This window comes from Physcomitrium patens, chromosome 13 (assembly GCF_059467195.1).
Source record: "Physcomitrium patens ecotype Gransden chromosome 13, ASM5946719v1, whole genome shotgun sequence".
NCBI lineage: Eukaryota > Viridiplantae > Streptophyta > Bryopsida > Funariales > Funariaceae > Physcomitrium > Physcomitrium patens.
In genome coordinates this window covers 17,586,141-17,609,463 of record NC_143422.1, presented here as the reverse complement: position 1 = coordinate 17,609,463, position 23,323 = coordinate 17,586,141, and the positions used below count along the sequence as shown (strand labels likewise).

At 37.4% G+C, this 23,323-nt stretch overlaps 3 protein-coding genes across 9 annotated transcripts; all 3 read right to left on the bottom strand.

The window, feature by feature from the left end:
• Positions 1-4,652: 4,652 nt before the first annotated feature.
• Positions 4,653-9,658, bottom strand: LOC112290751 (ADP-ribosylation factor GTPase-activating protein AGD5). 4 transcript variants are annotated; one of them, XR_016506173.1, is made up of 12 exons: positions 9,149-9,539; positions 8,695-8,753; positions 8,469-8,559; positions 8,154-8,208; positions 7,781-7,919; positions 7,393-7,636; positions 6,856-7,093; positions 6,492-6,748; positions 5,870-6,109; positions 5,580-5,653; positions 4,955-5,487; positions 4,653-4,791 (listed from the first exon to the last, which is right to left on the bottom strand). XR_016506173.1 is itself a non-coding variant. In XM_090255510.1 (12 exons), exons 1-11 carry the CDS (start codon positions 9,209-9,211, stop codon positions 5,265-5,267), a joined length of 1,683 nt encoding a protein of 560 aa, XP_090111636.1. In that variant the 5' UTR covers positions 9,212-9,539; the 3' UTR covers positions 5,015-5,108; positions 5,263-5,264. The 4 variants fall into 4 exon arrangements, 3 of the variants coding, with proteins under 3 accessions (XP_024393167.1, XP_024393165.1, XP_090111636.1); XM_090255510.1 differs by lacking the exon at positions 4,653-4,791 and having other exon boundaries at positions 5,015-5,108; positions 5,263-5,487; XM_024537399.3 differs by having other exon boundaries at positions 4,653-5,487; positions 7,781-7,889; positions 9,149-9,658.
• Positions 9,659-11,157: 1,499 nt separating this feature from the next.
• LOC112290535 (cytochrome P450 704B1) lies at positions 11,158-14,187 on the bottom strand. Of its 4 annotated transcripts, none has more exons than XM_090255508.1 (5): positions 13,806-14,187; positions 12,642-13,405; positions 12,276-12,516; positions 12,040-12,161; positions 11,158-11,939 (listed from the first exon to the last, which is right to left on the bottom strand). In XM_090255508.1, exons 2-5 carry the CDS (start codon positions 13,116-13,118, stop codon positions 11,562-11,564), a joined length of 1,218 nt encoding a protein of 405 aa, XP_090111634.1. In that variant the 5' UTR covers positions 13,119-13,405; positions 13,806-14,187; the 3' UTR covers positions 11,158-11,561. The 4 variants fall into 4 exon arrangements, with proteins under 4 accessions (XP_090111634.1, XP_090111635.1, XP_024392651.1 ...); XM_090255509.1 differs by having other exon boundaries at positions 13,869-14,187; XM_024536883.3 differs by having other exon boundaries at positions 12,642-14,187.
• A 4,410-nt stretch (positions 14,188-18,597) lies between these two features.
• On the bottom strand, positions 18,598-22,463 carry LOC112290135 (uncharacterized). The gene is made up of 11 exons (XM_024536127.2): positions 22,221-22,463; positions 21,847-21,965; positions 21,597-21,739; positions 21,204-21,431; positions 20,983-21,046; positions 20,725-20,832; positions 20,398-20,551; positions 19,930-20,019; positions 19,681-19,736; positions 19,472-19,559; positions 18,598-19,213 (listed from the first exon to the last, which is right to left on the bottom strand). Exons 1-11 carry the CDS (start codon positions 22,300-22,302, stop codon positions 18,990-18,992), a joined length of 1,356 nt encoding a protein of 451 aa, XP_024391895.1. The 5' UTR covers positions 22,303-22,463; the 3' UTR covers positions 18,598-18,989.
• Between the last annotated feature and the right edge of the window lie 860 nt (positions 22,464-23,323).

Below are 23,323 nucleotides of genomic sequence, written 5' to 3'. Positions count from 1 at the left end.
AAAGTGTTCCAGTGGTAGCAATCGTTTTGTACACCTTCGCGAGTATGCCCTGCTCCGACTTGAAGTCATTCCATCTCATCGGAAAGTCCCACTTAACTTCCGCTTCGCGAACCTCTGTCCGTTTCTCCAGTTCTTCTAAGATAATTTTTCCATGGGCTTCTAATTTTGAAGTTATAACAAGACCAGATGTTGTTTGTGTGCCTTCATTTAATATTCTTCACTAATTTTGCTTTATTTTCTTTCTCTTCTCTCTGTAGGTTGCATTTTGGCCTCTTCATTCTGTATTAGAATTTCACCAACCCATTCTCATTAATTGTTTCTACCAACGATTCAAAATTTACAAAGCCGTAGGAGTTCTGAAAAGATGCATGAATAGATTAATGGCAAAAACTCGAGGCTCACAAGCAAGCTTGAACAAGATTTCTACCCTTTTGGCAATAAAGGATAATGGCCACATCTTGCCATATTTTGAATGTCAAGCCAAACAGTTCCCACATCCTTTGTAACTCTTTGTCAAAGCAGCAGTCATTCATGTAGCGGATGAGCTTCTTTCAGATTATTGTTTGTTGCCCAAGTAAACTCCTCAAAGTTCGTAATGGTGTCACTGTCAAGAGTCTCTTGTTGAAGTGGAGTATATCAAGAAACAGTGTGAGTCATCCAAAGTCAGAATATAGCATTACCACTCAAAACTTGATTCTATTGAATCCAGGTGAAATGAAAATGGTATGAGATAGATTGTTGATAGAACAGTCAAATGTGATGTTTGTTAAGGTTGCAATTTTCATAAAATTCATATACATGCACACATATAGTGACCTTCAAAATTTTCCCAATGTTTATACTTGTCTCATTCAAAAAATAATGTAGGTACTAAAAATTCATGGAATGGAATGTAGTAAATTTATTAAAATAGTACATATAATGCACTTTTTTCTTACAAAAATTACAAAAAAATCTAAGCACTCAATAAAAAGAAAAAAGGTCCTATAGCTACTCTATATATTGGGACAATTTTGAAGGTCCAGCATGGAAATTCATCATCACTTTGTCCATTTTCCTTTGGCTTTCAATATAGTTGCTATTTGTCTAGGCATTGTTTCTACAAGTCTCTTGCAATTATCAACAATCATAGTAGAGAAGGTTTCTTCTACACAAGACCATAATTCAAGTATTTCTTTTGGAAAAATAACATATTGATTTAATCTCCTTTTCAAAATGGTCTAAAGATTTTCTCTAAGATTTTTTGATAACCATGGTGATTAAGGTGACCTTCAATTTTGTGCATCATGCAAAATCCATGTATACGCATACATCCCTATATTATCACAAAACCACCACCATGCTTAGTAGTTGAAATAATAGTCCACTCTAATAGTTCTTGTGGATCATGAACCCAATATCGAACTCTTCCATCTAAAGAAAATCTCATCTGTGAATATCACGTAACTCTAATCATCAGTAGTCCAATATTCATACTTTTTGGTAAATTCTAAACTAGACCTAATATTTTTATTTGACAAATGTGGTTTCTTCCCTTTCACATGTAATTGCAAATCTGCTCTGTGAAGTGCATAGCACACAATAACTTCATTGAGTTATATTCCAAAAAGTTCTTTCACCTATTTAGTAGCTTCTCTTGCTGTGGATACCTTTTTTGTAGTTATACTACTTACACAAGACCACTCCATTTGATTTCACAACTTGTGTGGTCGATCTCCAACTAAAAGATTTGCATCTAAAAAATGCTTCTTATAGAACCTTTGTACACTTGACTTACCAACATACAAAGAATTTGCCACCCCTCTCACACTATAGCCTTCGTGAAGCAAAGAAAGTACATTTTGTTGCTTCCTTTGCAACAATGGTCTCACCATTTTTTCTTATGAAGTAAAACACAAGAACAATTGATATGTAATTATGTGCATGCAACAAAACAAAAACCAAGTAATTTACAATGCATCTACTTTTTAATTGCTATGCTTGCATAATGCATTGACATCAGCCTTCAAAATTGTCCCACTAAAGAAAAAATATCTAGGGCTTCAATCCATGCACATGTATGTAGAGAAGTGCCAAGACTTGCACCTCAATTACCTTACTGATAATAGAAAGTAACTACATTTTTTCCATGTCACTTAAACATGCAATCACTAATTGGTGACTCACCAAAATTTCAAATTAGAAACATTGGGACAGTTTTGAAGGTCATTGTAAATACATACATACATACATACATACATGAATCTAAAATTTTAATTCTTTAATTTTGATTTTTTATCTTTTTAATGAATATATGTGTATATATAATTATGTGTGTAAATATATATATATATATATATATATATATTCAAATGAGGCATTCCATAATATAATCACAAGTTTTTGCAACATATTCACATTCATGTAATAGAGAATATGTTGGTGATGTGCTGAGAACAAAAGTTGTTAATGGAAAGTTAACAGTATTGCCTCAAAGTTGAACAAAGCTTTAAACTTATAAAAAATTAAAAAAATAATAAAAAAAAAAAAAAAGTAATGGAGGATTCACATGGTAGCTTTGAGTAGGATTTCACATTTAATTTCCACATTTCTTTGAAGTAGTAGAAGAAGTAACTTTTGAATATATCAAAGGGTGCTGTGGAATCTAGTATTTATAATAGTTTCATTGGATGATATGGTGTAGATTTCTAAAGCATAAAATATTGGGCTGAATTGGGCTTGAAATATTAAGTATACATGGTTAGATGACATAAACTGTAAAACCCTAAAACCTAAAAAACATAGATGTCAAAGTCTGCATGATGTATGTATCTCGGGAGCCACACATGACACCAATATTATTATATATACATGCACACACACACAATAAAAACAAATTTCAGCCAATATCTTTCAATTAGTGATGAAAGTTATGGCTGGTTTAGAAATGAACTATTATTTTATTTTGAAGACTTTGTATGTGTTTTATTTTAAAATAACAAAAATTCAAAATCAACAAATGCACTTGAGTCCTTAATTATGACAATGTTATATTTTGAAATAAAATCATAATATTTAACCAATCTAAATTATTAAAATAAAGTATTACAATATATGCTAGCAAATAAATCTAAACAAACTTTATCAAACAATATAATATTATGCATGTACAGCCTCAAAGAAAGGAAGAAATAGATTAATTAATCATAATGATACATAATAAAATAAGAAGTCTTTGGAATAGTTGTTATTAATATCAAATAAATTAAAAAGTCCTAGATAAAATTGGAGTACAAACAAAGAATATACAAAATTAAAAATGGTCTGAGTTTTCTCTTCATATTTACTAGATAGAATGGAGGTTATATAGAAAGTTTACTATAAACAGTGAGCTTGCAGGCTTAATATCTAAATTATACAATACTTTCAAGATAGCTTTTTAGAAATAATAAATTTCTTGGAGAAGTTAACATAGCTACATAGTGCAATAAAACATCCAATTCATGTTTAGAAAGTTAACTTTATATTTATTTCCTCTTATGTAAGTAATATGCATGTTCATGACATTATATAAATCACTTAAAGCTTTAGTTTGAAGTTATAATATATGGCAATGGATATATATTTTTTATTTTAAACAAAAACATTGTACAAATTATAGATTATAAAAATAGTATATTTTAAATTTTATTCTATTTTTAAAATGTTATTTTAAAAATTCTTTACTTTTAAAATAGATTTAGGATGCACATGTAAATTTTATTATAAAATTTGTAAAGATTGTAACATTTAAAAATATAAATCTAATACCATATATTGTAAAACATGTTAAAACATACTTTTAAATTTAATGTTTAAAAGTTTGTTCAAATCTACTGATTATTTTTAAAATGTGTTTAAAATATATTACATTCTTTTTACAAAATAGAAATAATATTTTACCAAATAATTATCATGTTCAAAACATTTTCATGTTTATTTATGTTCCACACCTAAAAATTAAAGAATTCAAGAACAAATGTATTTAAGAAGTTAATTTTAGAACAATTCACATGCTATTTGCATCCAAACCACACCAGTTTCATTTTTAAGATTTTAACAACGTAAAATCCGAAGTTTCCTTTGGTCAATCAAAAGTGACATATTCTTAATGACATCGCAGTCTCAAATGCTTGATACGTGATATGTATTTTTAATATCAAAATATTAATCCGCATATCAAAAAGCAAAACGTTTTGGATTTGGGTAAGACATTGATTACCCCTTCTCCCTAGGGGTCAAACACCAACTTATCCAAATCAAATGGTAGAAAACTTGGCAATGTGGAATTAACTTTCTAGCCTACAGAGAAAAAAGTCCTCAACTGCCACCTATCTCTTCCACGGTAAAGCTAGATTCAGATATTAGTAGGTTGAAGAACAAAAAACAGCAAATGTGTTGAGCATAGAAAGGTTCTCAAAACAAAACTCAGAAAAGATACCTCCATATACCACTACCAAGTCTCCAATGTTAGAAGTATGGTATCTTTCCTGAACAACTATTACAAAACTTAAAGACGAACTTTAACAAAAGACACCCAGTAGAGTTCTAGAGAATTATTATGAAAATTGAATATTGAAATAACTTCAAACATAACATTCACTACCAGAACACGACTGAAAATCTGACAGGCCTTCACAAGTAATATTGATTCAATTGAATTCTTCATATTGTTTGCATGTGGCGGTGCCCCTCGTATCATGTTCGAACACAATCCTCTGTTGTGTACGTCTATCAGTACCCCGGCACGCTCTGGTTCTCTATCAAGGACCTCTGGTAAATATTTTCACGAGATCAGAAGAATCAAGGAGAACATCGCCGACCAATTCTGTAGCCCACTCAGTCGGCATTCTTACAATAAGGTGCATTAAATGATAAAACTGCATATGCTGCTCAAGTTGAAAAATGTGAGCAACCTTGGCGAAAAAATATGCACCTTGAAAAATAGCTCCCCGGCCATCACTAGTGGCATTGCATGCAGAAATTTGTTCTCAAGGAATGTGAACACAATCCATTATTCCACATAAACACCATCACTTGGTTGATGAGCCATATTTTAAGTGCTAAACCTACGGAAGTCTGGTGTCAACCTGAACAGTGATCACCAAATTCAACGGACCAGATCGTACAGTTCCTTCAACATGTCGATCACTTATCATACAAGGCAAGTGTGAGGCAATAATATGTATAAACGACCAAGAGGACATGACTCACAATCTTGCCGAAGACAAACGTGGTGCTCACCATCACTTGGAGATGAATGCCCCAGGTGTGAGGGACGAAAAATCGTAATCGGCACCTTTAAGTTTTGATGAATCCGACTTACTGGAGATACTGCTGCTTTTTGAGTTCATTGAATTCATCGGACCAACAGAACTACCTGAAGTCCCATTTCCAAAATCCATTGGAGCCATTCCTGGAATAAAACCTGCCACTGAAAGCCTCTGAATCGAGCCAGCTCCAAGCAGTCTGAGCATACGCCAACACGCAGCATTAGTTGCTAGACTAGCATAGCCATCCTTCTAATAATTAGATGAAATAGTCGCCCACATCTCACTTACCCTGAACCTCCTGCAGGTAATGATCCCATACCCACTGCCCCCGGTTGAGTTGATCGAACCCCATTTGTCGTTGGCTGCAAATCGTAACAACCAAGACAAATCGGAATAAGTTGGAATCAAGTTTCTTACTGTGCTTTTGAACAGGACTCAGTCTGAACATGCTTTCATGAGGTTTTAGTTCAAACGAACTCATAGTCAGGTAGATTTTAAAAACAAAGGGACACATTTAGAAACCAGAGAATGAATGTTAGTATTTCCCAAACCCAAGGAAGAAATGATGTTTAATATACCTGTGAAGACGATGACTCTCGATTCTGAACTACTGGTTTCAACATCAAGCTGTCAAGAGCTTCGAGATCGGTGGCTGGCCACTGTTGCCCAGAAGCACTCCCTTGCATGTTTCCCACACCTGGATTTTCATCAATGCTAGTTTGGTTTTGTCCTTGCACGATTGCTGCAGCTTGCATGTTCGTCGCAGCTGTTGCTGCCATTTGCTGTTGTTGAATTGCGAAGGGGGATGCCAAGGAGGTCTATCATAATGAACAGAAGCAGAGTGTAAGAGCATTCATAAGCTGAGTACAAAATGATGTACCCCACGCTCATCGTACATTACAAATAGAGAATCCATACACAGATTATCAGATACAAGGGAACGTAGCAACGATTCATAGACTCATAGTTCTATTCTGGACATTGTGGTATGCGAAATTTCACGAACAGCATAGTAGCCAAGACAAGGAGAAGACAAGTGTTGAGTTCCGATAGACCGCCAACCAAGGCCAAAGTAAAAAAGGGATAGAAGGAGGAGAGGCCACAGCGGCTCTCTTTACTCCACGATGCGCCAAACCTAACAATCAATTAGAAAATACTCAACACACAATAACAGAGGTTGACAGGGCAAGAATGAAGTACATTATCAAAGAGGCTGAGTATACTGGTTACGTCCTTGGCAGGATGAGACGGCTTGGGCTGACTGGTTGGTTGACCAACTGTCTGAGACTGTATCGAAATAGTTGGAGAAGCTGCGATTAGATCTTCCAAATCAGCAGTCATACTGCTGTTCCTCGGTTTGGAAGAGGACGTGACGCTAGAATCACTAACTATAGTTACAGTTAAGGCAGCTGAAGTAGTTGGATCGTCAGACGTAGCTAGTGGCAAAGGTTCTGCAGCTGCAAAGTCCAAGTGCTCAATGAATGTGGTTAACAGCGCATATAGACCTCAACGAGGGAAGAGAATACGACAAAAGAGTGACTCGACAAAGGCATCCGTAACTCACATTGAAATGCAGCCCATCCATTATCATCCGCGGCAATATCACTTTCTCCATCAATGTTGAGAAGGTCGAAGAAATCTGTTTGAGCTACAACTTCTGTTCCAGGTACAATAAACGCGCTTGTCGCACTTTTCTGAGATGGACCCGCTTGTGCATCTGCTTTCTGTATGACGGCATTAATCGAAGACTGAGGTGGACCTCTCAAACTAGGAGCGCTGGGGGCAGAAGCTTTCAACCTTTCCTGCAACAAAAGCCATAGCTTACACGCAGTATGAACAATTGACAAAGAGATATACTGCAAGAACTATTTCGTATTTAAAAATTTGCAGTATTCACAGAGGTCCAAAGGTCGACGGGAAGTGCTCATGGAAGCTCCAAAGAGATGGAATCTCACAGATTGATGAAAACAGGGTTAGAGAATTAAATGTACTAAGCATGGCGTTTCACGACAGAGGGTGCGAAGAATGAAAACACCTAGATTTAAAACAAGATTTCAGAAGTGAAGAGCTTAATGAATGTCATGACGTAGACAGATATTACCTTCATCTTTCCTGCATTTAATTCAGCGACGATAGGATTGAGAATAATTGTCGGCCCACTTAAGCGAAATGCTGAAATATTGGAAGTGCCATCATACGCACTATGTCCAGGTCCAGCATAGGATGAGAGTTCTGGGGACCGCTGTTCCGATCCTCTTCGTCCACTCTCTCCATGAGACTCTCCTCTACTTGCAGCGTTTGCTGGACCACTAGTATCTCTTGCGATCCACCTCTTCGCTTCATACCTTCACAAAAAATGTGCGTATTAAAAAAATCGAAAGCTACCCTGTTGTCCGCACAACAGACTCAACTTACAGTGCATTTGAAGCTCTGAATGACCACGCTATTTTTGAACCAAATGCAAATCCCCAGCGAAGCCAATTACTTACTTCGCACGGATGAAAGCTTCAAGCCCACTGCGGTCATTCTCGCCAGGTCGCGTAAACGATGGTGGTAGTTCAGCCTCCCAGTATTCATTAGCCTTTATATTGCCCATACCTAATCCCCAAAATAGCCAATAACCACTAACTAAGACCTCCAGTCAGCATATATAATGAAAAATTCCCTCATTCAAAGCTTCAACTAAACCGCATGACGTAAATAAAAATTTACAGTGGAAATTAATATTTTATACATTAAAACGGAATGACAAGAGCACCCGGAATAGTCATAAAACGACGCAGAGACTTCATGGAAACCTACACACTTATTACAAAAAAACCATGTACACATTAACAAAAATAAGAGCCTGGAATAACATACCCTGAATGAATGCAACTTGCTCTGGTAGCCACGTGTCTAACGTTACAGATCGAACCTGTAATTTGACATACAATTTCAGAAAAACATGCAGCTTGAGGAGGAGCAAAACCAGAAGGCGGAAATAAAGCCATCAAAAACAAAATTTCTTATTCAGGATAAAAATAGAAGAAAAAAATTAAAGTAGCTTCTTTTGAAAAGAAAACTTGCTTTCTAAAAGGTGAAAGAGGAGGAGAGGGAAAAGGAGCAAGAGTCATACCCTTACCGACGTAGCACACAAACAGACCGAGAGAAACGAGACAATCCATAGAGACACACCTTTGAAACATGAACGCCAAGGCTGCGATGAATTCCAGAACACTGTATGCACACGAAGATACCCAAATTTACACTTGCCCACCTCGGCCCTCTGCAAACCAGAATGTTAACGAGGCCTATCAGATTAAAAACTTGGTTTAAGAGTAGTATATTACAAAGCAGCCAACTCACTCTCAGAATAACCGGCATACAATGATCCGGCATACAATTGGCGGAATTTACTAACTTGCTGTGGCAGTCTGCACACTCCCGATTCTCCGGTAACTTCATCATTGCCTCCAATTTCTGCAACAAGTACCATTCATATATGAGTAATTTCAGTCGAAAGTGCAACACTGTACTGAAAGAAATCCAGTTGTGCCCTCAGTCTTCGATGTATTCAGCAGCTTGTATAACATTCCATCAGGAGAGCGTTGGCCGGTAGATGTAGAGATGCAGTCCAGAACAAATCATCGACTACAAGGGGAAGAGCCAATTGAAAGCGCAATCGCTAACATATGCGAATGGGAATCAGGAAAAACCCTAACGAGATGGCAGGGACACGGGCGAATGGCCCGAAGAACAATCTAGATCAAGGAAACAAAGAGGGATTGGAGTCGTAATGAGAAGAATGGAATTCACAGGATTGGAGAAAATTCACGCGAGAGGTCCCTCCGGAGTTGAAACCGAGGACCGGATACCTTCTTTTGACGCTCATTTTGCTCTTTACTGACGAGCGATTTGTCATTATTAGTGAAGGCCATCAGCTTGAAGTAGCTGTTAAGGAGAAAGTAGAGGAATCAAGGCACGCGCCCTGCGTAATGAAATCCAAAACAATTGGAACGAGGACAATAAAAGAAAGTTGGCGCTTGGCTGTAGTTTTTTCAACCCGATTGCATCTCTCCACTCTCGAGAAGCGAGGGGGAGACGAAATGGAAGGAGAATAGCATCATCAGTGGAAGCAGAGAAGGGCAGGGCAGGATGCCATCTCTCGAAGGAGAACAGATCATCGGGAGAGGGAGAGAGAGGGAGATGGAGTGAATCCCCCTCTCCTCCGAGTCCCCCCCCCCCCCCGCTCCGCGTCTTTGGCAAGTGCAGTCAGTCAGTCAGTCAGTCAGTCAGTCAGTCAATCAATCCAGTCCGGGGTGGGGGGGGGGGGGGTTCACGCCACCATCACAATTCCCCACCTTCATTCTTCTTCTCCTGCTCCTCCTCCCCTCCCCATCTCTCTCTCTCTCTCCCCATGACTTCCTTTGCCCTGGTTCTGCTGCTGCTGCTGCAGAGACCCCCCCCCCTCCACCTGTCTCCCTAATATCCGGCCAGCCCAGCTGAGACCCGGTTCACCATGACAGCGTGGCCCGCCCTGCCTGGTATCACGCCCTGGTATATCCGACCTTCGCATTCTGGTAGTGTGCCTTATTTAAGTTTCAAACAAGTTTCGTGATCGGCACCCTGGCTCTATCATATACAACACCTCTCTGCCACAGAAGGTAAAACAAAAATAATTTAATTAAAATAAAGAAGAAAAAAATTAATATAGTTAATAGGAGCATATTCTGTTGTGGAATATGTATAAAAAATCAAATAAATAAAGATGATTACACTTCATTGGAATTGATAAATATCTATGAATATTTTTATGGAATTCAAAAGTCATGAATAAAAATTATTAAAAGGTTCACCTGTATTTATTTTAAATATCTAAATACCCCATTTAATTTCTGCTATTTAGATAATCCCATGGTTATGTTATTCTGAACAATAGTTTTACTTGTAATAAAAAGTTGACAAAGTACACTATAAAATTATTTATATTGCAAAAAAATTAAACATAATACAGTTATCTTCTTTTTTGGTAAAGCTGTACCTCTTCCAATTATAGTTTAAAACTTTTACAACTGGTGTTGATCAATCATCTTTTTCTCTACTTTAATAAAGATTTCAAACAATAAATGGTTGAAAGTTGGTACAAAAATAAAATAAAAGAAAAAGAAAATAAATATCATTGAAAGCCAGTAATAAAATCCTTTTATAAATAGTAAAATTTTGTTGATTTTAAATAAGCTATCTCAATTTATCAGTACTTTTTGATCAAACCTAACTATTTTAATAACTAATTTGTAGACTAAAGTCAAAAATTATACTTTAATTGCATTGAACTGGCCTATTATTAGTGGTGCTATCAAATGAAAATATCTATTATCTTTTTAGAACGCATTCTTTCAAGTAGATGATTAGAACTTATCTAGAAATTTACATGTTACTTTTTGAACTTGGAAATTTTACAACTTTCTTATTGGTGTATAGACCAGACTTGGAAAATATAAGATTTAATCTTTGTGACATCTCCGACCTCAGTTAGTAGAAAAGATAAAATAGACATATAAAACTGTATCAAATACTATTAACAATAGGAGATAAGACTTAATGGTGAGAGAAATTATTGGAGAGAAATACATTAAATATTAGTGAGTCATAATAGAGATAAACATAGGCACCTAAATGAATTATTCACAAATCATAAAAAGTTGGTATACAACAATCACAAATTTGCATTTGAAAAACACATCTCCATAAAACAAAGCACTCAAATATGATAATGTTGATGTTGAATGAAAAATTAGAACCATATCATTATTAAGATGTTTGAGTTATAACCCTATCGTTATTAAGGTATAAGAAAATTGTAAGCATCTCTAATATTGAGTTGTATCCATAATTACAAATTTATTGAAAGAAGTTTGTACAAAAGCATATATCTTATCTCTCAAACTATGTTAAGAAGCTAAGTAGCATAATATTCCTAATCAATCAAAAATGCTAGAAACAGAATATACAACTCCAACAAAAGCATGGATATGGTAACCAAATAGAAACCATAAACCAGAACATTGCCCGAAATTGGAAGAAATCAGACGGCAGCATTGCTGTGCTGCTTGCTTCAGGGAATAAACAACGTTGCAACACAAGTTGAATTGGGTTGGAAGCGCAAAGCAGCAGCAGCAGTAGCAACAACAACAATGAGGAGAAGAAGAAGTGGGGGAAGTGTTGTCGCAAGTCCCGCACTCCCAGGGAATGTCCACGTTCGCAGCAGAGCGGGCGTGCGTGCGTGGATCAGCGGCGCGAGACCACCGCACGGAGGCCGTGCTTCATGTTGAGCGTCAGCATGGTGCGGTACTGCATAGAGTGCCCCGGGACCACGCGGATCGTGAAGAACCGCATCACCAGCGCTGCTGTCATCTTCATCTGCAGGTAGGCGGAGTCCTTTCCAAGACACGTTCGCGGTCCCGCCTGGAAGGCCGTGAACTTGAACAAAGATTGCGGCACGAATTCCCCTTCTTGAATCCACCTCTCGGGCTTGAATTCTGCGGCGTAGTCCCCCCACAAGCACTTCATGCGGCCCATGGAATACGGCACGTACCCAACCATGCTACCTTTCTTCACCACTGTGCCGTCTGGAAGCACATCGTCCTCCGCTGCCTGCTTGCTGTCCTGTACACAACGTGTTGAGCCCTTTCTGTGCATTCTAAAACTACCAAACAACAACCATTTTGGAGCAAAGGGCCAGTGTTTGAAGTGTACAGACACTCACCAGTGGAACAGCGGGATAGAGCCTCAGAGTCTCTGATAAGGCAGCATGGAGGTAATGAAGTTTGCCAAGCTTCTCGTAAGTCAGTAGCTTGGAAAACTCCACAACTGATTCCTCTGTCAATTCTGCAACGCAATTGCAGCTCACTTTCATGAAAAGTCATCGAAAATCACGATTTCCACACAAGGATACATCAGGCAAGTTTACAACAAGACAAGTGCCCGAAGCCCGCGGAATACCTTCACTGTGCTTTCCGGCGACTGCCACAACGGTAGAAAGCTCGTCAAAAATCTTGTCTGCGATCTCGGGATGCGAACTCATCATGTAGAAGAACCAGGTCAAAGTGCCAGCCGTGGTGTCGCGCCCGGCGACGATGAAGTTCAGTATCATGTCACGAAGAGCCGTGTCCACGTAGTGAGAAATCTCTCCGCCGCGATTGCACAGGTCTGTGAGGCGAGACAAGAGGTCTGACTGCGCGGGCTGGAAGCAATGCAAACGCACTGGTTTGAGCACAACATTCTTCAACGCTGAAACGAAGCAATTGCATTCTGAGTCTACCACTAAATCTAACCAAAAGAAGAGCATGAGGGGACCCAGCTCCACACCTTTGTGTTAAAAGACGCCATCTCCTGCCTCCGCTTCTCAATAACATTATAGGTGAATGTATTCAACACTTTCACACAGTGCTTCAGCTTCCGCTCCCGCCCAATGTTGAGTGCGCGCTTCACGTGCCACAGAGGGTCTACGAAGCGGTGATAAGAAATGAAATTTGCGTCATCGAAGCACTGCGCAAATTGGATTTTCGGCAAGGACGGCGACAAGCAATCGAGCACCACCCCAAATCCAATCTTGCACGTCGTGCCGAGCGTCATCCGCATGCACATCTCCTGCAAGTCGAAATCGGCTCCTGTGGAAGCAAACCGTGAGAGGATGAAGACGAGCTTCAAGGCATATTCACGAAATACGTCGGTGCTAAAATCTCTTAACGATGCCGACGAGAATTCGTAGCTCGCCATGCGACGCTGCTCTTTCCACAACTCGCCGTCTGTGGTGAAGATCCCAACCCCAAAGAGCTCCCGCATCAGATTACAGTTGCTCTCGCCTTTGGGATAATTACTAAAATTTGTCTTGAGGAGATGTTCCACATTCGCAGGATCCACAGTGAAGACAGCAACATCAGGATATCCGAATTGAACGTAAATCGTCCGCCTATCATCGGAGAATTGTTCTAGGACCCAGTCGTGGAGTCTGTCCCAGTTCGCTGAGAGTTCAGGGAGGCAACCGATCAGAGGCCATGCAAACGGTCCCGGAAGCTTGCGTTGCTCTCGCCAGTGCCACCATATCCACGCTGCAAAACTCCATGCGATAGCTGCCACAAGAAAGGATTCCGCAGTAACCCATGTCAAACTTAGACAAGTTTTAACAGGAAAGCTTGACTCTCCGTTCATCGCAAACCAAACCGAAAACGTTTCGAGCGGACCGCCAGAGAGCATTCAGTCAGATGTTTCAGACAGATTCACCACAGCCCCCAGTCATCACAGTACTTAAAATGGGAACTTCGACATTGCAACTGAGTTCGAGTTCAGTCATCTCTCGACTGACTAGTGTACAAGCTGAAGACATTTCGCTGGGGCTGGCCTAGATTCCACACTCCATCAACACACGCATCCCCCTACGTCGTCATCGTCTTATTGGAGGGTCTACCACTCGTGGCCAATTCGTGTAGAATAGGACAAATGCGGAAGAATGCTAGAGAGAGTCTAACAAACCTCTCACTAAGCCCTGTAGGGCAGGGCAACTCGGGGAGTTGACAAGCGAGCTGATGAATAGACCTGATCGGAAACGTGGGCTCAGCACCCAGCAATATCTGACAGCGCCGAATTCGGTGGCATGAAACCGGTTTTACATGTAAGAGGGCTTCATCCCAGGAGTTGAACGACGCCCAGAAAAGGAAGCTGCGAGTGGACACGGCAGCTGCACCAGGAATGCAACAGGATCCAAACAAGGACCAGAGACAGACAGAGACAGTGAGAGAGAGAGGGCCAAGGACATGAACAGAGGCAGAGAGTGGGGGGGAGAAGGAGGGAGAAGGATCCAGTCCTACTCCTCCTCCTCCTCCTCCCCGCATCTTCTTCCCCTGCTCTGCGCTGCTCTGCTCGTCCTCATCCTCATCCTCTGCGCTGCTCTGCTCTTCCCTTCCTCCCTTCCTTCCCACTTTCCTTTCGATTCAGTGGCCCCACATTCTGAACGTGGTCTTCCTGCTCGGTTAAGACCCCCCCCCCCTCTAATCCATCCATCCACCCCTCCCTCCCTCCCTCTCCCACACTCTAAACCAGGCTTACAGACATGATCTGCCTCAGCTCCACTTCACCCCCAATTCTTCTTCCAGTCAATTTTAGAGCTTCCGTTGCTGGTTGTCGTTACATGGTCCTGGTTCTGGCATGGCATTTGCAGATGGGGGGAGCAGGATACTTGAATTGCATCACTAAAATTTCATGACATCTTCACATCATTGTAAAATGCAGCACTGGTATCCACTCTTTAATCACAGTTGGGGTAAGTAATTGCATGGGATTACATTTGTGGCACTTCCCACTGCACCATACAGATGTTTATTGTCACACTTGAATTGCACTTTCACATGCCTTCAATCAACACAGCTTGAATAGATGTACAGACATGCATCTAAGTAGAAACAATCTGAATCTGGCTTCCACCATTAGAAGATGAGCTCATTCTTCACAAAAAAAAAATTTAGAACTAAATTTGGCACTCACAAGCAAGGTGAATATGTAATCCAAATCAATTTTCATACACAGATTAGTGGTAGTTTTCAGCATTATTGGAAGTTCTTTTTTGTAAACTTCTATTCTTATTGTCTTTTATTGTTATCATAATTATTGTTAAGATTGACCTCATAAATTACAGGATCATGAATACTATTTTTCATATATTGCTTTAAAATTTTAACACTGTGTCAAGACTATTTGGTCATGTTAGTAATTTAGATTAAAAGAACATGGTTGAAATTTGAAAAAATTAGTGTCATTTGTTTCTTTACCATACAATCTATTACTTTATTGATGAATTCCATTTCCTTTGTAAAGAATAAAATCATAGAACAAAAGTACATTCTTTAAAATAAAGATTGTGAATGTTTTTAAATACAACATTTTTTTGAAACTACTTACATGATCCCAAATATTATTAAACAAGAAATATGCAAAAAAAATACAGGGGAATGTTAAATAGTCACAGGTTTTAATTAAATCGACCTACCCATGATGAAGAATATGGTAACCATGATGAATGTGGTTGGTTTTCATTGATTTTTGATCAAGTAGTGGAGAAATGAATCTACAAGTCATATTTTATTTTCATGATGGTTTAGATGGGTGAGTAAATTTAGTAAAATCTTGGGTCTATTTAACAATCCCCTAAATATAATATGTCCTTAAAAATTATAGTTGTATGATTAAACAAATAAAAATCTATCATATATATATATATATATATATATATATATACACACACAATATTATGAATATAAATATGACAACAATTATAGAAGAGTAAACACTCTGGAAATATCTGGTCTAATAAAAATATATTTCTTACAAAAAATCAACAAATTGACACTTATTCGATTTTCCAATACTGCATGTGTCTACCAATCCATATTAAAACATTAACAAAAAACAAAAAAAACAAAACAAAAAAAAACAAAACAAAACAAAACAAACAAAAACAAAACAAACATGTATGTAAAATGAATAGGAAGAATTCAGACCAGGAACGCCTATTTTAGATTAAAATACAATACATTTTTGTTGATGTACTGCATGAAATCTTGTCATTAAAATCAGTTTCTATAACTTGCCTGTTAAAACAAAATTGCATCAAGAAGTTGGGTGAAAAACCCAATTTCATGACTGATTGAATTTACAAATAAAATAAATATAAATAAATAAATAAATGCACAGAAAAATTCAAATTTTAAGCTATTACTAGAAAGTTTAAAGATAATTTTTAATTTTTAATTTTTAAGAAAAGTGTATTCATTAACTTATGTGGTGTTAAAATAAAATTGTATGTATTTTTTACTACTCATTTAAAAACGATTAATTAAATAAAATCACTATGCGCTTCAAATAATTGAAGCAAACAAAAGTGAATAAGGGAGGAATAAAAAAATTATTCATAGGTTGTGGAAAATAGACTTTTTAAGTATAATACACAAAGTATTTATTTAAAGCTTTTCTACATTAAAAAATATTGCATAAAATATTATTTAATAAATATGTATGTGTATATATATATATATATATATATATACATATACCATTAGCCATTGGATATAAATGTATTATTGTAATTTTATCTTAATACTTTTTAGTATAAATAAGAAATTTATTGTGTGTGTGTGCAAGGATGTGTGGCAGAAGGGTGTGCCCATGCACTGAAAGGAAGGCATCCACCTAAATAGTTCCCAAAATGAATATGTTTTAGTTATTAGATATAAGCATGTAATGATTTATATTCAACAAGAATTGATTATGCTTCAAAGTAAGAAATGACTTATGAATATATGTATGTTCAAATAAGATTTGTATGAAAAATTCTTCTATGAATTACATATATTTTTCTAAACTTCACCATGTCTTCTAATTTTTTATTTTTTATTTGAATATCTTATAAAGAATTTAATTTAATATCTCAATTTTTTTTTAATAAACGTAACTCAAACTTAATATCTATATACATGTATATTTATTTATTTTCTGTTTGAATTTTTTTATATTAAAAATTAATATAATATAAATTTTTATTAGAATAAATATATAAAAAAAATATAAATGAAACATAAAAATAGATTTTTAATATATATATATAATTTATTTATATTTACATATATACATACATGTGTACATATACATATGTTCGTGTCTCCTTGTATCTAACTTTAATTTCAATGATGTAAAGTAATAAAAAAAAAAAATTGTAATTATTATTCTAGAAGTTTTAAAGGGTTATGTTGTGTCTAAAATTTATAAATACTTCTAAGTTAAATTTGAAATTATCTAAAAATTTCATCTTCATGTAAAAAAATAATAAAGAACATATCATATTGTACTTATTTGTATTTTATGGCTAAAACAAAGTTTAGATAATTTTTTAAAGGTTGTAGTGGAATAGGTATCCAATTAGTACTTAATATTGGATGAACAAAAATTCTTAATGGCTTTCAATGTTGAAATAGTTTAATAATCTATAAACTCTTGATGCTTTATGATTGTTCAATTTTAATTTTAAATTTTTCTTAAAATCCCAAATTCTTAACTTTGCATCCCATACCAGTAATATTTCTAGAATGCTTAACAATTAATTGTTTATCCAACATTCATGTTTATTGACATGCATGGATAAATATACTCATAGCAAACAATACAAGAAAAGAAAAAAGAAAAAAGAAACAACTAAATCTTAGTACAAATGTTTTAGACATATAGAATCTAACATGAATGTAGAATAGTAAAATTACTCCAAAGAAAACTATAATCCATTTCACACTCAATCAACTTCCTTAACCGACATCATTTTTTACAATGCTCTGTTTTTTATTGAGGAATCAAATGCAAGACATGGTATCATGTATTAATTATCATTTATATTAATTAAAGAAAAAAAGTAACTTCATACATGTCAAATACATAGATAAGTTTTTATCTTTTTTCTTTTCTATTTTTCAAAATTTGAATGCCCATCCCAATTGACTCTGGATTTCTTCATGTAAAATGCAAGTTACATTACAATCACTTTGCAGAACGCATTATTTACAACATGAACTTCTGTACATATTCAAAGTATGCATTTACAAGCTTGTAATTCAATAAGTTATGACAGTATTCGCATTCATCACATTCTGCAAAATTAGTGTTAATGCAACTTGGATACTCAGGGAAAATGGTGTGAGAACACAAGTTTTCAAACCTTCAATTGGCTGAAATATCATTATTTACTAATCAAAGGATTAGAAGCTTGTGGTTTCTTCTCCCCTAACTGTAAAGACCTCACATACACTATTTTCTGGAGGATGTACATGAACGTTGTAGAATGCAGTGGTTGCACAACCTGAGATCTGGAGACAGAAACTGATAAAACAATTCGAAAGAAATGTGCCGACAAGTGATACGAAAGCCTGACTTTTCACGTTGATCCTAAGTAGATGTCGTTCAAGAAACGCTACGTTGGGACCCACACCAGTTGCTCTTCCACCCCACAAAGGGACGTATGTTGTCAGTCTCAGTCACTGCCCACATTTGCCGAGAATTTCATCAACAGAGTATCGTCAGGCGGAATTTCAATTTCGTCTGGTGAGAATACCAGATCGAAACGTAGAGCAGTACGTTGTGCTAGCTGGGCAATGTTTCGCATTTTGTCGCGTTTAATAATGTGAGCACATCGTAATACTGTCAGAGAAAGGGACAAGACTGGATTATGGACAAAAAATCCTTGCCTTAACCTCACAGCAATTGGACATACCAGGTTGCAATCATGTAGTAGCTACGAATAAACCTACTCATGAGGAATTTGAATTAGAGGAAATCGTGTGCCAAAAGTAGATGGGATAATACCACCGGAGCCGACATTTCTAGAGTATCATTTTTTGAAATGCACCACGTGGATTCGTACAGAAGCTATTTCTAGAGTGCGGAAAGCGTGCATGTCATGGGTAATGAACTACACAAGACTGCTTTTCTGGGTATGCTAGCAGCAAACAAGTTGCGGAAAAGCGCTGCATCCACTACATCCCGTGCAAGTCTCCGCTTCCACCTCAACAGACCACTGTTCCTCGAAGCCGCATTGACAGACCCCGTAAGCACTAGGTGCTATATCTCCACGCAAAGTGCTCAACTCACTTGACAGATTCATGTATACATATAACCTCAAGTTTATGGCCCACTGCCTTTCGACTTCCGGACCTTTCTGGAGCTCTTCTCCTGTTTGGTCTCAATATTCGGGACCACTGCGCTTTTCTTTTTGATCTTCACCAAATTCTGCGATGGAACCGCAAAATCTTTCAATTCCTCCCTAGATCGCTTCTTCTTATCAGTCCTACCCTCTTTTTCTGTACCAGTCTTCGATGCTGGCTTTGCTTCAGCTGCATTTGAGTTCTCTGAAACCAATCATTTCAACGACACATCAGCTACAATAAGAGAAATTCGAACCTCACCATGTATCTGAATATAAAAGAGTGAAAAAGATTCATGAACTTCGCCCATTCAATTTTCACTCCAGTACTATCGAAGAAAGTAAATAATCCCAAGGAGCTAAAAATACACATGGACCTACATAATACAACTTGAAGCTTGAAATGACGCAAAGAATCAGCAAACAGGAGGGGGGAAATTAGACTTAATAACAATAATCATACCTTTGTTAGAACTCCCAGATGTAGGGGGGACAGACTTGTCAGCGCTTGTGTCAAACACTACACTGATCAATTGTTGCTTCAAAAACAACTGCACAAAACAGAGCGTGTGGGTATACACAAGCTTCAGACGTAATGCAAGAAGATACAAATCATGAAGCCAAAGTGATAAAAAGGAATAACATTGAGCAACAATGCTTCATGGAGCCCACCATTGAAAGAAGCTGCCTGGTTCTGGAGTGGTGAATTCTCAAGTATCTGTCCAGACCTGCCCAGAAATAGGTTTAAAAATTAAGTAGTCGTAATAACCAAAAGCAACAGGCACTATGGAATAAAGAAGAGGTAATGAAAACATTGGTAGCAAAACAATAAAGTAGAATAAAATAAACAAACCAACGAGTTACAAAAAAAACCATTTAAATAACTTGAAATTTTAAAAACTATCAATACAGTCGTATTACCACAAGATGCGACAATGGGTAGAGTAGGATGCAGAACTACCGACCGCACACTGCCTGATATTTTTCCCTTGAATCCTCCAACATTTTGACCTACGCCCATACAAAAATTAAAACTACCTCTTCCGATTCAGTGACGAGAAGCCGACTCACTAGTACACAAAATTACTCAATCAAAACGATTAAGGGTCGTTTATAAAAGGCATGAATACTACTGCAAATATGCAGTCCAAACGAAGGGCAAAGAAATTTCATTGGAACACTCATAGAAATGCACTAAAAAGTAAGGTTTCAAACATGCAAAACAAAGTACAATCCAGGAACATTTCGACAATGTAAAACATGAAATAAATAATAAATTTGGCAGAGTTGAGGACTAAGCTTAAAATTGTAAGGAAAATTAAAATAGGAAAATTATTTCATATAAGCATGTACTAGTCGATGCGAAAAAAAAGAGATCCAGTAGCTAACCTGTACGCATGTCAAAGCACGCTAAGTCTCCGCTCCCACTTCCTACATACACAGTGTTCCCATCACCACCTGGAGCAATGGACTTTATAGGTGATTCACCATAATCGAACATCAACATCGGCCGCCGCTGCGCTCCGGTATCATACAACCGAATCTGCCGGAAAAGCAAGAAAAAAAAAAAAAAAAACGAATTTTTTAAGAGAAGTAACGGCTTCAAAAGCTTGCCATACAACACAGATGCCAAAATATTTGAAGATTTAACGTTGTCCTTCATGGAATATGCATAACCGACTGTCATCACTAAGCTAACTTGACAATTATAAACACCTGGTGATGGCCGGTTCCCACTACAAACTTGCGGTGATCTTTGACGGAGAGAAATGCCAATGCTGTGACGAATGCAGGGGCTATTAAACCCAGGTTGTCCCTTCTTGGCTGCACCAATATACTCGACCAATATCAGCAGTAGTGAAACAAGAAACACCCACTACTTTTTTTTTTTTCCCTCACTATTCAAACTCCGACTAAGAAGGATAAAGAACAAGAGAGGACATATATGCATGGTGGAATAAAGGAACAACGTACATTTTTAGCACTCCAAATTCGGGTCCGCTTTTCCAAATCCCACATGCTAACCTCGACACCTTTTCTGAAATTAAAAACATAAAACATAATTGTGATTCGATGAGAAGATTGGAGGAACGCAATATGTCTGTAGAGACTGAATCTGTATTCTACTGCCTTGCTGACAGCCAAAATGAGGAAGAAAATGTGCTCAACACTGATATCGAGAGGGAGAACTATACCCTCCAAATATAGCATAACGCTCACTGCCATCCACCCGTAGACAACAAACACTTCCCGAATCAGCCACACTCCAAACGATAGCATCTGAACTGACTTGGCTACTGGTAGACACACCCATGTCCTCATCACCATCATTTGATACGCCCATGTCTTCATCGTCAGCTGGAAAGGAGATTCTTTGAATAGCAGCTACGCCCTGCTCCGTGCAAGTCAACACCGCTGTCCCCCTATACGGCCAGTCGACAGCTCAAATTTCAGCTCATTTCCTCAACCCTCCCTAAAGTTTTTCCAGTACTCGTACATCGCCGAAACGTTAAAATCAATATTAAAATTAAAAACGGATTGGAGCAGGTGAAACGTGAATGCACATGAGAGGATAAGAATAAGGTTACCAAATACTATTTTTCTTGAAAAGATGCAATCCGCATACAGCATCACTCGCATCTTCACGATTTCCATTAACTCGTTCCGAAATGCTAGTCGGTACCACAACTTCAGCAAGTCTGACACCATTGACTGGATTCAACACTTCAACCTGCCGGGGCAGACGCATCAGCTCAAGTATTTCAGACATTCTAACTAAAGTGCACATGCGCTCATTCCTAAACTCCATCAAATTCGAACCCTAACAATGGTACTTACTCTGCCACTTTTCCTCGCCAAAGCAAACCCTTCCTCCCCATACGCGCTGCAAGCCACAGGATCTCTTCCCCATCGAGCCACCACTTGCGGCATGCCCTTGTCCGAAGCGACCTCCACGACTGCAAAACAAAGCATCCAAAACAAAGAGTAACTTAGGAACGCAAACAGGAAGAAAGAAAAAATTAAAACACACACACGCAAACACACATTCTTCCTCTCTCTCTTTCTCTCCGGAGCATCGAATTCTATCAGAATGATATATATATATATATATATATATATATATATATATTTATAAGAGTATATATAATAAAAAAACAAAAAAAACTGACGGAGAAAAGACTTGAGAAGCTACTGGGGAGAGCGCGCAAAACCTTTAACATAGCCGAGGTTGTCACAACAGAGAGCGCGGAAGGGCGGGCAGCCCGGCAGATCCACCGAGTTGGTGCGCGGCATGGTGATCTAACGAAGGAAGGCAACAACGAAGGAAGAAAGAGGGTTTGCAACTAACTAACTAACAAAGTGGTAGAACAAGCCCCCCTCCGTGACTGGAAGATGGCCCAACCCCCACGCTCTCTCCCTGTCTCGCTGTAGTAACCCTAAAACCCTAAAACCCTCTCTCTCTCTCGCACACTCGGGGTTTAAAAGCTCCCTTGGATGGATGTGGTCATCCGTCGTCCATCCCCACTATCGGTCGTTGGGGATGGATGTATTGTGAACCAGGAGGTGCAACTAACTGCACACCGAGTCAATTCAATTACCATGAAGTCATAGAGTCTATACTCAAAACATTAGTATTCTTGAAGATATGGATTTTCAGTACATTTTCAGTACGAACACATACATTCACAATAAAACACCAACAACTTTAAATCATAGGTTATACGTTCTTTTTCAAATTTCCTTCACACAAATGACACATCCCCCGTGTGGAATTTTAAAGTTTGAAACAGTATTTTATAACTTTAAATTTATATCTCTATTTATATGAACTTTTGGTTTTTGTCTCAAATTCCATTTTCTTTAACTTTAATATGATAAAACGTGCTTTTTATTGATTTTTTTTTTATTATTATACTTCAATTCTTGGTAATTTTATTACTCGAATTAAATTTACGAAGTACAGTTTCTTGCATTTCCCATTTTTTTTGGTTGTGTACAGGGTCAAATAATATTGATAAAAAAAAGGGGGGGGGAGATACAAAGGGAAAGCTATAAAAATATTCATTAACAAGAACAACAATGAAAATTTTAAAAATTCTACATTGAAAATTTAAAATAAATAAATACATACATTTTTCATTGCATAAAAACTTTATTCTGTGTTACATTTGATGTTGATACATTTTGGTATATTACTATATGATATTTGGATATTATACTGATAAAATTGTAACCTTAATGGTTCTTTATTTCATTTTTCTTAAGATTGTGTGTTGAGATTTAGCTGTAAGATTAATCTCAGCTATTGGAATTT

Excerpts from the sequence above, each read along its gene's own strand:
- LOC112290751 (XM_024537397.3), bottom strand. The coding sequence starts at position 9,211 with ATGGCCTTCACTAATAATGACAAATCGCTCGTCAGTAAAGAGCAAAAT. Across the intron at positions 7,637-7,780 it reads GAAGCTTTCATCCGTGCGAA|GTATGAAGCGAAGAGGTGGA; the intron begins GTAAGTAATTGG and ends TTTTTTGTGAAG. Across the intron at positions 6,110-6,491 it reads TACTCAGCCTCTTTGATAAT|ACCTCCTTGGCATCCCCCTT; the intron begins GTACTTCATTCT and ends TCATTATGATAG.
- LOC112290535 (XM_024536883.3), bottom strand. The coding sequence starts at position 13,529 with ATGCTCTCTGGCGGTCCGCTCGAAACGTTTTCGGTTTGGTTTGCGATG. Across the intron at positions 12,517-12,641 it reads TGGCGTCTTTTAACACAAAG|CCCGCGCAGTCAGACCTCTT; the intron begins GTGTGGAGCTGG and ends CATTGCTTCCAG. Across the intron at positions 12,162-12,275 it reads CGCCGGAAAGCACAGTGAAG|AATTGACAGAGGAATCAGTT; the intron begins GTATTCCGCGGG and ends ATTGCGTTGCAG.
- LOC112290135 (XM_024536127.2), bottom strand. The coding sequence starts at position 22,302 with ATGCCGCGCACCAACTCGGTGGATCTGCCGGGCTGCCCGCCCTTCCGC. Across the intron at positions 21,047-21,203 it reads CGTTATGCTATATTTGGAGG|AAAAGGTGTCGAGGTTAGCA; the intron begins GTATAGTTCTCC and ends TTTTAATTTCAG. Across the intron at positions 19,737-19,929 it reads ACCCATTGTCGCATCTTGTG|GTCTGGACAGATACTTGAGA; the intron begins GTAATACGACTG and ends ATTTCTGGGCAG.